Source organism: Perognathus longimembris, chromosome 7 (assembly GCF_023159225.1).
Source record: "Perognathus longimembris pacificus isolate PPM17 chromosome 7, ASM2315922v1, whole genome shotgun sequence".
Lineage (NCBI taxonomy): Eukaryota > Metazoa > Chordata > Mammalia > Rodentia > Heteromyidae > Perognathus > Perognathus longimembris.
Genome location: NC_063167.1, coordinates 13,772,986 through 13,785,802, shown reverse-complemented (window position 1 = coordinate 13,785,802; position 12,817 = coordinate 13,772,986). Strand labels below are relative to the sequence as shown.

Sequence of the window (12,817 nt, the reverse complement as noted above, 5' to 3'; positions counted from 1 at the left end):
TGTGGAAAGCACTCCTGATTGACACCCACGTGGGTTGTGGTTCTGTTGGGATTCAGATGGCGGCTGCCCAGTTGGCCGCTGGGCAGACAATTCTGCACAGATGCCCCCTGGGTTTGCTCCCCTCCCGCCAAGCCTCCCCTCCTTGGCTTCTTCGTAAAAACCAGACCTCGACTTTATCCTCCATGTGATCCAGGGGAAGGGGGTGGGAATCAGGCCTGGCCCGGCCCGGCCCTCACTGGGCCCGTGTGCAGGGGACGATGTACTTGTGCAGGGCATGCCCAGGGGGTCAGGCCCAGCCCAGCCCAGCCCTCACTGGGCCTGTGTATGGGGGGGACAACGTACTTGTGCAGGGCATGTCAAGGGGGTCCAGGTCAGCCCTGTAGTAGCCGTTGCGGCAGACACAGTTGGTGGCCCCTTCGGAGGTGGTCCGGCTGTTGATGGGGCAGTGGGTGCAAGCCTCGTCCCCTTGGTTGGCCTTGAAGGTTCCAGATGGACAGCCTAGGGGATGAGATAGGGAGGGTTAGTGGGGGTGGGGGGCAGCTGGGCCCATGGCCTCCCTGCTGGGAAGCTCGGCTCCTCAGGCACCAGTTTGGTGGTCCCAGCTCTGCCCACAAGGCTCCAGTCTTCCTTCCTCCCTCCCTCCCTCCCTCCTTCCCTCTCTCCCTCCCTCCCTCCCTCCTTCCCTCCCTCCCTTCCTCCCTCTCTCCCTGCTCCATTTATCCCTGGGTCCAGTGGGCCCCAAGTGGCCCCTGGTCCCTTCAGGAGGTGTCTGGAGTCATGGCCCGGTCTCTTTTGCCCCTGTTAGCCAGCTGGGGACGGGACTGCTGCTGGGTGTGGTGGTTTCATTGGTTTCATTATGGGAGGGAAGTCTTAGCACAGCGTGTGGGACATAGGTGACGTAGAGAGGTGACACGGGACGGAGAGAGCTGGCGCAGCCGCGGCCTTCAGAGTCACACAGACCCGGGCCCCAAACATGAGTCTCAACCACTCCGAGACTCTGCTTCCCTATTTGTGAGTTGTGATTCTGTGGTCCATTTCTGTAGTGTTTTGCACAAGCACATGGCACACGCCCTTGCACAGAGCTGTATGGTGTGTGTGTGTGTGTGTGTGTGTGTAGGGCTGCAGTGCCAGGGGTCACCAGGGGGGGGCAGTGTTGGCACCTGGCCAGCATCTGGCATTCTCCGAGGGGCCGTGGGCCCTGGCCCTCCCCCGGGGTGTCCAGCCCCGCAGCTCAGAGCACGGGGCTAGGGTCTACCACAGACAAGTAGCAGTGTGCTGTGTTCAAATTCACCCACACTTCCTACGGGCCCCAGCCGGGAATCCAGGGTGGAGGGCTGGGCCCCATCTTTCTCCCAGCCGGTCCTGAGGTGTCAGGATGATGGCTCTGCTGAGATGCATCGGAAGTGGGGAGCTTGGGAGGGCAGAGCATCCTTGGGGTGAAACGCTGCCAATTCACCCCCAAGCCAGGGGCCCTCACCCAGCGGACGCGGACGCGCGCTACATACAGGCCTGGGTGCTGTGTGTCCTTCTGGAAGTGGCTCTCCCTCTCAGAGCATCGCCTTCCTTGTATGTAAATAGCGACCACACATTTCCCTAACTAACCTTTTCCAGCCTTATAAGACTGGAAGACTTATGAGTGAAGCACCCTTCCCCCAGCCCCGTGCCAGGGCTGCATTATTCCCTTAGGGGTCTCTTGGTTTTCATACTTGGGCTCCTCCACGATCCAAGCCCCCACATCGACTCACAGTTGGGGATCCGGCATCTAGCCTAGAATCTGGTACTCAGCAGATTCTCTGTAAATACAACTGGGGATTGAACTCAGGGCCTCACACACACGAGTCAAGTTCCCAACCCCTTGAGCCACGCCCTAGCCCTTGTGCTTTTAGCTTATTATTATTATTATTATTGTTTTCAAGGCAAGCACTCTTGCCACTAGGCCATATTCCCAGCCCCTTATTATTATTTTCAGATGGAGCCTCCTGCTTTTGTCTGGGGTGACCTCCTTTAGTCTCTGCCTCCCAAGTAGCTGGGATTATAGACATGCTCCACCATGCCTGGCTGTCCACGCGTCTGAGAAGCTGCCTGCTTAAGCGGGGAGAGTGTGAGCCCAGGACACACAGCTACGGGGGATGCGATCCCAAGCTGCCTGGCAGACCCCCAGGCCCACCCCGGCGGGGAGCAGCCTGTCTCCGGGCCAATCATGTCCACCATCTCCCAAGCAAAGCAGATCCCCGGCATCTTCCCCAGGGAGCTGCCCTGACGGGTCCATTGCAAAGCACTCTGAACAGTTCCTGGCAGCGCGAGGCAGCAACCTGGCTCACACCGGGCTGCTGAGTGACCTTGAACGAGTTGCATGACCTCTCTGAGCCAGTGAGGGAGCAACTCGCCCCAAGCTGGGGTGGAGGGGGATGAGCTGGGGCTTCGACCCAGGACTCAGGGCACAAGCCGAGGGTGACCCCCTTGAGACACTGGACAACCCCCCCCCCACACTGACAGCCCCCACGGCTGACACCTCCCCTGTGTCTGTGGGGCTCTCTACTTCTTGAGACACACCCGAGCAGCGCAGTGACATCCTTGGTCACTGAGGATGGTGACAGAGCCCCTCCCGGGCGTCATTACAGCCTCCATGGTAAAGACGGGCTTTGGCATGGAGACTGGCCAAAGATTGGCCAGTACCAAGCACAGAACACCACGGCTGGCACTAACTGCCCTGTAGTTCCAGCCCCGCCCAGTTCTGACCAGTTCTGACTCCCGGAAGCTCAGCTGAGACCACATCTCCTCCCGTGTCAGGACAGGACAGAGGCTAGGTGACGGTCCAGCAGAGCGGAGGGGCAGCCCCCGATGCCACCTCTACCCCCACCATGTGACACCACCTCCAAGTGCCCTCCTGGTGTTCCTGTTGGTCTGCTACTGCGCTGGGCACTGCCCCCATGGCTCTCCCGGCCCCGCAGCCTGGCCTCGGGGGCCCTGTCAGCCTTTGCTGCCTCTGCTGGATGAAGGGGCACCCCCCCCCCCCAGCACTTCCCAGGGAGCCCGGGACCGTCAGCCCTCCCCCTCTGCATGGGGGAGGAGGTCACAGGCTGTGATCCAGGGAGCGTCTAGAACCATCTTTGAAGATGCCCCAAGATCAGGCTCCTCCTGGCTCCTTCTCCGGAGAGCAGGTCCAGCGAGATGCCCGCCCCATCTGCTGGCCAGTCCCCGGCAGGCTGGTGGGGGGGCCTCTCTCTCCCTGGTGCCTGCCAGCTCTCCATCTGGACGGGCTCCCCGCTGCTGGACTCACCAAGTCCAGGTCCCTCTCAGCCACCCAGACACCCCCTGCCCTGGACGGCTCCTCAGTGGCTGAGCTGCCTGCCCCTGCCCCCAGCCCTGCTGCCTACCATCCTGGGAGGTGGTCTTTCCCTTCACCCACCCCCCACGCCTCCTCCTTCCCACCCCCTGCAGCCAATCAATTACCAGGTCTGCCCTCCCCAGCAGTTCCCACCCTGGCTCTTTTTTTTTTTTTTTGGCTGCCTCCCACCTCCGTGGGCAACTAGAAAGCTCTTCCCACCCACTCCCTCCCCACCCCCTCACCCACCCCTCGGGCCATCTGGCCTCGACCTGCCCATCCTCCAGAGCCCGGCTTTCTCAAAGTGCAAGCCTTTCCCTGTCACTTCACAAAGGCACAATGGCAGACAATGGAATATTATTCAGCCACCAAAAGGAATGCACGGCTCAAACGTGTTCCCACACAGGGGACCTTGGAAACATTGTGCTCGGTGAAAGGAACCAGAATCACAGAAGTGCAGCTCCATTTATAGGAAGTAGGTCCAACAGAGGAGAAGAGGCACATCGGGAGAGACAGGAAGTCGATGCACCGTGGCCAAGGGCAGGGGCTGGGGAGGATGGGAAATGATGCTAACGGGGAGCAGGCTTCCTTTTGGGGCGAAGGGAATGTTCTGAAATCGATTGTGGTGCTGTTTATATGGTCCCAGGAATGCGCTAAAACCACCCAATGGGACAGCCTGCGCAGGTGGACTGTGAGATCTGGGCCCAGTGTCTGTGAAGCCGCTCTTCAAAGGCACTCCCAGGTCACCCCCTCCCCTGGCCTATCTCTCCGGTTTTGAGGTTCACCTCACCTAGTGCCAACGCTCCTGCATGCTCCCTCACATCCGGTACCCACCCCGTGCCCCGAGATGAACCAACATGCGCGTTGGATTCCTCACAGCCACTGGGCACGACCGAGGGCCAGCTACCGTGCGGTCTCGGGGACACGGTGTAAATTCTGCCCCGTCCCCAGGCTGGGGTGGCGTGGGGGGTTGGGGGACAGGGGAAATGGCACGCCGCAGGAGGGTAGCCCTGGTCAGGGCGGGGCAGTGTGGTTTGGGATGAGCTGATCCACAGAACCCGAGCACAGGTCACACAAACACCAGGCACAAGACAAGAATCCTCCTAAGCCAGGCCCAGGGCTACACCTGGATTCCCTCACTTAATCTACACCACACCCTCTGAAGTCTGTGCTGCTGATACTACAGAAACAGGAAAGTGAGGCTCTCACAGGCTAAAGAGACCACCTTGAGGCCACAGAGCTAGGCCATCGCAGCCCTGGGCTTGGGCTTCAGGTCTCTGACCGTGTGCTCCAGTACTGGTCACCACCTCCGGGCCTCCAGGCCAATGATGCAACGCCCAGGGGCAAGGCCGGGCCACTCAGCAAGAGAGGAAAAGCCTGGCTGTCAGGCCCAGGCCTCGAGGTGGGGGAGCGAGGTGGCCAGCTGCCCCTGCCTTCTGCAGATGCCCAGAGCCCTTGGCCAGGCGACCAAGGTAGAGATGGAAGCCAGCCCAGGACTGGGAGGGAGGATTACAGGGAAACAGATTTTCTCCTCGCCTGCTCCCTGGGCTCCGGGGAGAGGTGATAATTGACCATGTGAGCCCGAGTCAGGCCGAGGCAGGGCTCCATCTGGGCCTGGCACGGTGGGGCTGCTAATTGGCACTGAGTGGTACTCAGAGCCTCGATGGCTGGCCTGCTGCCCCTGCCCCCCTCTCTTCTCAGGGATGCTGCTTTCATCTCAAGGACCCCCGTGCCAGGCAGCCGGGCTTGGAGGGCACGGCTCTGTCCTCCTGGGGTTCCTGGAAGCGGACAGCTTTTGGCGTGAGACATCTGATGGGCTTTGCACCTGCAGCATGCACATCCCCCGCCCCCCGCACAGGAGTGGCGATCAACTGGGCACAGACTGGAGTGCTGTGGCCAGGGTTGAGTCCCCGTCCTCCCCTTCATTCACTGTGTGGCCCTGGGTAAATGACCTAACCTCTCTGTGCCTCAATCTCCAGCTGTAAGAGGATCGCACTACTACTACTACTGACTTCATATCTGTTGGGAAGATTAAATGGGTCAGCAACAGAGCACTGGTTGGCACTGAGAGGGAAATGGTGCCTGCTATGACAGGACACCCCGTATCTGAAATGCCCCATTTCAGGGCACCTCTCCCCTGACACACTTGGGCACGGAAATCTGGATTGCAGATAGTAGATTATATATATATTGTGGTGTCTTGGGAGTGGGCCCACAAACTTCATTTCTGTGTCACCTACACCTGTGCAGATGGTCTGAGGTAGTAGTCTTACACCGCATTTGAAATGGTTTGGGTTATGACATGGTCTCTGGTGTGGATTGTCCCAACTTGTGGGGTCGGGAGGGTTTTTTATTCTGAATTCTTGCATTCCATTTGTTTGCCACTGAATACCCAAGCCCACAGCTGACCCGGTGCCTGGCTTGGAGCTCTAGGCGGGGACATGGGCCTTCTTCAGGAGCTCTGGGTCCTAATGAGGATTGGTGGCCGTTCTCTGTGTGGCCTTTGGCTCAGGCCACTGAGTCCACTTAGGGCCTTGGCTCTGCCTGGCACATGGGAAGCAGATCTGGGGGGGGGGAGGGGAGAACAAGAGCCTTGATGTCCCTGGGGGTGGAGCTTGTGGGGCGGGGCTTGTGGGAATGAGCTTGGGGGGGGGGCAGAGCTTGTGGGATGGAGCCTGTGGGGGCGGGGTTTGCGGAGTGGGTCTGCAGCTGCCAAGCGTCTGTCTCATTCTGCACGCTTCCTGCTTTGGCCACTCAAGCTATCCCAGCAGTCAGTCTCCCCCTTCCCCGCCCCCCCCCCCACCCCACCAGGCTGGACAGGGCAGGGTGTCTGATCCTCAGATCCCTGAGCCATGCCATGCTGGTAGTGTCAGGAGCTGCCTCCTTCAAGGTTTGTGTGTCCAGCACCGGGCAGGAGCCATCCAAGACACCAGTCCTTACAACCACGCTATGTGTGAAGCACGTGAGGAAGCCGAGGACAGGAATTGTCCTGGTGCAAAGCCATGGGCCAGAACTGTGTGGCCATGCTTTTATTTATTTATTGGGGCGGGGGAGGCGTTACTGGGGCTCGAGCTCGGGGCCTGGGAGCTGCCCCTGAGCTTTTTCACTCAAGACTGGATGGAGCTTTACCACTTGAGCTCTAGCTCTCCTTCTGGCTTTTTTAGTGGTTAGTTGGAGATAAGGGTCTCACAAACTTTCCTGTCCTGGCTGGCTTCAAACCAGGATCCTCAGGTCTCAGCCTCCTGAGCAGTTAGGATTACAGGCGTGAGCCATGGATGCGCAGTTCTTTGCCCACAGATAAGGCCTCACTGCCTACTCCAAGAGAGAAGCTACCCAGCCACCATGAAGTCCAGGGCTGCCTGGGAGTTGGTTATTCCTACAGTAGCAGGGGTCAGTCATCTGTCATCTGGCCCCTGCCTCCCCCATCTGTCCAGGCTGGGGATTGGAGCCCAGCCAGCAGCAGCCTGGACAGCAGAAGTGAGAAGGGGACAGCAGGAATTGTGTTAGCACACCAGCTCCCCTCTGCCTGGGCTTCCCTGTCCCCGCCATCTCTCAGGTGGCTCCAGTGTTTAAGGTCCTGCAGTGGCCTCAGGCGCCTGTGTGGGGGTCTCTGGGCTTGGCCCTCCCCGCCAGAGCTTCCGGCCTGCTTCAGCCCCACCAGTCCCAGTAGGTGGCTTCTGGCTCCCTAAACCTGGGCCTTGGCATCTCCTCTGGAGCCTCCTCAGTCCTCCTCTAGACACGCCTCTCTCTGCCTGAGTCCAGTTCCAGCCCTGGCTCAGCAAGCTCCCTTATCTTCCGATCTCAGCTCCACCCAGGAGAGACTGACTCCCAGGCAGACACTATTGGCCCTGGCGCATGCTTGTTTGCTGGGATCATAGCCGTCTGCTTCCCTGCAGTGTGAGCACAAGGGACAAAGGACGGCAGGGCCCACAAGGGCTGGCACCTCTCAGCACCGATGTCCGCTTGAGATGTGACTGTGCTCAGAAAGGAAGAAGCCTGTGTCTGGGTCAGCCAGCTTGTATGGGGACAGCGATCTTCACTGGGCCTCGACTCCCCCAGACCTCCTGGGATCTCAAGGGCGCTTGCCTTTATCCCTGGCATTGGTGAGCATCTCTCTGTCCCAGGCGCTAGGTTACAGCTTCCTGATTGACAGGCTAAAAGGCCTAGGGTTGGATCCCTGGGCCCAAAGTCAGAGCTCCCAGAAATTTGCCTCAGCCTTGGTGGTCAATGGAGCTGACCGTCCTTGGAGAGCCAGGCGTGGGACCCCACAACTTTGAGAAGTGAATGAAGGGGGTTCACAGCCCAGCACTCCCAATCCCTGGACCTCACGTGTCAGACCCCCCAGCCCCAGCCGGCCCTAGCCTGCTTCCCATCAACCTATCCCACTCACCAAGGTGGGGACAAGCTCCCGCCCGCCCAGCAGGCAGCCCCGGTCCTCCAATTTCCTCCCAATTAATCAAGCTCTGAACTTTTTAATTATCTGCCTGCAGGGCGACTCCCCTCCCTGCAGAAGCAATTAAGAACATTTTCTAGTGCTGTGTGGCTGCCCAGGGCGGCACAGACTGACCAGTGCCTGGTGGGGGGAGGGGCTGGAGATGGGGGAGGAAGGAATTCCCATCCCCACCCCAGGTTCTGGGCTGCAGCCATGCTGGCTGCCCAAGGAAACCCCTTGGTGTTTGTTCTCTGTAGCTGGTCTCAGACCTCAGAGGTTCTAGGCAGTTTGCAGATGCCAGGCACTGGGCCGGGCACTCTTCCATGCTGTTGCCACTTCACCTTGACCCCCGGGAGCAGGAAACCATTGATTTCAGAGGCTGGGCCGCAAACCCCAGCACCACGGATGCACAGGGACGGACCTGACTCCAGCCACTGCTGCCTCTGCCTCTCGCGGGGCCTGCAGGGGTGCAAGAAAGGGGAGTGGGCTGGGCGCCCCGTAGCTCACACCTGTAATTGTAGGAGGCTGAGGTTGGAGGGCTGTGGTTAGGACAGGAAACTGCGTGAGACTTTTATCTCCAATAAACTACTCGAGAAAGCCTGAAGTGGTGCTGTGGCTCAAGAGATAGAGTGCTCATCTTGAGCAAAAGAAGCTTGGGGGACAGCACCCAAGTCCAGAGTTCAAGCCCCAGGACCAGCTTTAAAAAAAAAAAGACCAGCCTGAAGTAGAGCTGTGTCTCAGGTGGTAGAGTGTCAGCCTTGAGAGATAAAGCTAAGGGGCAGCACCAAGGCCCGGAGTTCAAGCCATCAGTACCAGCACACACACACACACACACACACACACACACACACACACACACACACTCCCAGGTTGGGGAGGGGACTCTGATGCCCCCCCCACCCGCAGCCAAAACAGGGGGCCTGCTGGGGAACAGGGGCCTCTATGTGCAGGGCTTCGGGGAGTGAGAGGCAGAGGCGTGGAAGTGTGAAATTGTGTGCGGGGAGCCACAAATAGTGCAGAGTTGCTGGAGCGTGAAGTTCAAGGCCGGGAGACAGGGGAGATGGGGCTGGGGGGGCACCAGGGGTCGGGGGCATCCGAAATCACAGGACTTCCACCATCTTCTGAGTTAAGTGCTGAGTTAAGTGCTCCTTTTTTATCACGGTAGCATGCATGGCCCAGATGGGAAGGCGGCCTGCCTCGGGCCTCCCGGTGTTTCGGAAGGGAAGCAGGAGGCAGAGAAGCAGCAATACACAGCCTCCCAACAGTCCCCCTTGCCCCTACAACACCCCACTTCCCACAGGCCAAAGTTAGCTAACCACACCGCAGCCGGGAGCCAGCTCCTATTACGGCTCTGCTCAGAGACCCCCAAAGCTCCTATCTCGTTTGGGATAAAAAACAAAACAAAACAAAACAAAACACAAACAACCAACAACCCTGTAACTGTCTGAACTCATGTCCACCACTACTGTCCACTACTCACTAGCCACACTAACCATCCACACCAGCTTCCTCTGACCTCAGGACCTTTGAACGTGCTGGCTCAAGTCCCAGCTCAGTGACTTCTTTTTTACGTGCTCCCTTCATCTACCTTTGGGTTAATGTTACATACTATATCTACCCTGAAGAAATGGGGGGGGGGTGCCCCTTCCCCGTCCCCTGCAGCTGGAACTATCATTGCAACATACAGGCGCCTGCCAGCCAGCAGTCGTGGAAACCCGCAGACTCTAGAACCGCGAGTGTTAAATAATAATCGTGACGTGCCTGGGGGCGTTGGGGGGAACCTGATGTGCTGGGAAAGCCCGGCACATCTGGCAGGGCCGGGCTGGACCTCGAGGCATAGCTGGCTGCTGTACCGCCCTGCTCCAGCCATGTTAGAACCCAGAGTCTGGGCTGCCAGATTCCAAAGACGACACATCACTTGCCCCTGCTGGGGTAGGGGCCTGGGAGAGCCCTCTCCCTTCTCCTGTTGGGGAGGGGGCTTGTTCGGGGTCATCTCACTGCAGCGCCTTCATTTCACGAGACCCGGGAATGCCGTCAGCCTTCGCGGAGGGAGGCCGTGGGCTGAGGCTGGGCTTGCATCCTCTCCCCACACCCAAGGCCATGGTCATTAATAAAGGGCACAGTGAGCTGTCAGCGAAAAACATGTCTGGAATTTCTTACCTGCTTGGCGAGCTCAGTGAAGGCAGGGAAGCGGGACCTGGGGAAGCAGCTGCTGTACGCCCCTCGGAGGGCTCCTCGCCGGGCGCAGGCCCAGGCCTGCAGGCCAGCGGAGGCCGCGTCTCAGCAGAAGTCGCTTTATCTCAGCTCCACAGGTAGTGCGGCTCTACTCAATGACCCCTCTCTTCCCTGGGAGAACTTCATGAAAAAGTCTCCTCGAGCCATCTTGTTTTACAGTGAGGGACACGGAGGCCTGGCCAGGGAAAGTGACCCTGTCCACGGCAGAGGGGAATACATACATTTCTTCTTCTGTTGGGTTCTGTGGGGATCCCCTTGATCCCTTATCACCCCTAGAATGTGTTGCCCCAGCCTGAGTGAATGTCGCCCACGGTCCCTAATGCTCATTCTGCACATGGGGCTGGGGCCACATGAGGCGAAAGGAACTACAGACCATGACAGAAACTACACGCATGGCACAGGGCGGGCTGAAGGTGGGCCTCCAACGAGTCCTGGGCTGGTGGTGACATTTGAAAGGCAGCTTGAAGCTGGTGGCTCACGCCCCTCATCCTAGCTACTCAGGAGGCTGAGATCTGAGGATCACAGTTCAAAGCCAGCCAGGGCAGGAAAGTCCATGAGACTCTCATCTCCAATGAACCACCAGAAAACTGGAAGTGGAGCTGTGGCTCAAATGATAAAGTGCTAGCCTAGAGCAAAACAGCTCAGGGACAATGCCCAGATCCTGAGTTCAAGCCCAGTACCAGAACACATGCATACACACACACACACACACACACACACACACACACACACACACACACACACACACACACACACACCCCAGAAACAAAGCTTGGAGGGAGATGGGGAGGAGGGCTGTGTCCTCATTAGCACTCTGGGCAGCGAGCTAGAAGTACTGAGCCAGGGAACCACTTGCTCCCTGTGCCAGCGTCTATGACCCCAGACAGAAGGAACAACTGTGCCTCTGAAGGGACTTCCTGCCAGTCCTGGGGCTTGAACTCGGGGCCTGGGCTCTGTCCCAGGGCCTCTCTGTGCTCAACGCTAACACTCTACCACTTGAGCCATAATGCCACTTCCGGCTTTTTCTGCATTGTTTATTGGAGATAAGAGTCTCACAGACTTTCCTGCCAGGTCTGGCTTCAAACCGTGATCCTTAGATCTCAGCCTCCTGAGTGGCTCAGGCATGAGCCACTGGCGCCTGGCTCATACCTGGACATTTTGTCCTAATGCTGTGACATTGAGATTTGTCATTTCATCCTGCACAGAAGAGACTGAGCCTCAGTGCAATAAAGCACCATCCACAGGGTGCATGAACTCCATGCTCAGAGCTTCTCTCTTCTCTCTCTCTCTCTCTCTCTCTCTCTCTCTCTCTCTCTCTCTCTCTCTCTCTCTCTGCCCCATCTGGGTGCCCCAAGGCCCCAAAAGGTTGAGCTGCTGGGGCCACCAGCCCTGAAACTCCTCCTCAACACAGCCAGCACTTGTGCGCTTTGGGGAGCTGGGATCAGCAAACACAAACAGGGAGGTGGAGACTCCCCACATTCGTACGGAGGCTCTCCAACTGGGGGGTCTGGACATCACTCCCGCTAGGCTACTAGGGGTACAGAGACCATCGCCCTCCTCCTGCTGGCTTCTGGGGCGCAGGAGTAGCCTCGGCTAACCCGAGTCATAAATCAAATGCACAGGATGTGGCTTGGCAGCTGTCCAGAGAAGAAGGGTTTGCGTTGACCACAGGCCAGAAGCTGCTGAAAAAGCCAGGGTGGTGGGAAGCCGGGAGGGGAGCAGAGTGACAGCGCTGCATCCTCCTGCGGCTCCCGGGGGCTCAGCAGAGCCCCATTTCAAGGAGGCTCAGTGAGTGACAGCAGACGGGGGCCTTCCGGCTCGCAGCTCAGGCTGTCTCTGGACCCGCTGGGGCGGGTCCTGGGATTTGGGGCTTGGCTCTGAGCATTGCCTGGTCCGAGAGCATTCCTTCCTTGGACCCCTGAGAAGAAAGCTCTACCCTGCTGGGTGGCAGAGGTTGAGATCTGAAGATCATGGTTCAAAGCCAGCCGGGGCAGGAAAAAATCTACGAGACCCCTGTCTCCAATTAACCATCAGAAAGCTGGAAGTGAAGCTGGGGCTCAAATGGTAGAAGAGTGGTCGAGTGCCCAGACTGGGAGTTTAAAAAATAAACATGTGGCTGGGAATATGGCCTCGTGGCAAGAGTGTTTGCCTCATATACGTGAAGTCCTGGGTTCAATTCCCCAGCGCCACCTATATAGAAAACAGCTCAAGTGGCAGAGTGCTAGCCTTGAGCAGAAAGAAGCCAGGGACAGTGCTCAGGCCCTGAGTCCAAGGCCCAGGACTGGCCACAAAAACAAAACAAAACAAAAAAATAAACATGCTCTCCCTCAAATCGTTCTGCCTGGTGCGCAGGGGGACTTGAGGTCACAGGGGCCGCCTCTCTCCAAGGAGGCTTGGACTCAGTCAGCTTTCTCTAAGTGATGGCTCTGGGTTAGGCAGTAGGCACAGAGCTGAGAAACACACCATCCTTGGCCCGGAGGCCCCCTGCCTAAAGCAGAGGACGCGCTCAGTGTGGATGGAGGAGGGGCCATTTGCACAGGACCAGTTAGGCATCTGTCAAGGTCGGACAAGAGGAAGGGCATTTTGGACCAACAGAACAATGTGTACGAAAGTCCAGGGGTATGAGGCAGGGCAGGATGGGTAGAGCTTGCGGGAGGTGGGAGGAGGTAAGACTTGAGGTAAGAAAGCCGACAGGGATGGCACCAGAGGTTTTCTCTTCTAGGGGAGGGAAACCAGCATGGGTCCCTCGCCAGGGGTCCTTGCCCGCCCCCTCCCCCTCCCACACACACCTGGACCATTCCCGGGCCTGGGCCTTCCACGGCCTT

General features: G+C 58.4%; 1 protein-coding gene across 1 annotated transcript in view; it reads right to left on the bottom strand.

Annotated features, from left to right (window-relative positions):
* The window catches only part of Ephb2 (EPH receptor B2), a 158,098-nt gene that overhangs the window by 31,574 nt on the left and 113,707 nt on the right, over positions 1 to 12,817 (bottom strand). Inside the window, exon 4 of the mRNA XM_048350462.1 lies at positions 343 to 498. Coding sequence (XP_048206419.1) covers positions 343 to 498 — 156 coding nt within the window. The remainder of the gene's footprint in view (positions 1 to 342; positions 499 to 12,817) is intronic.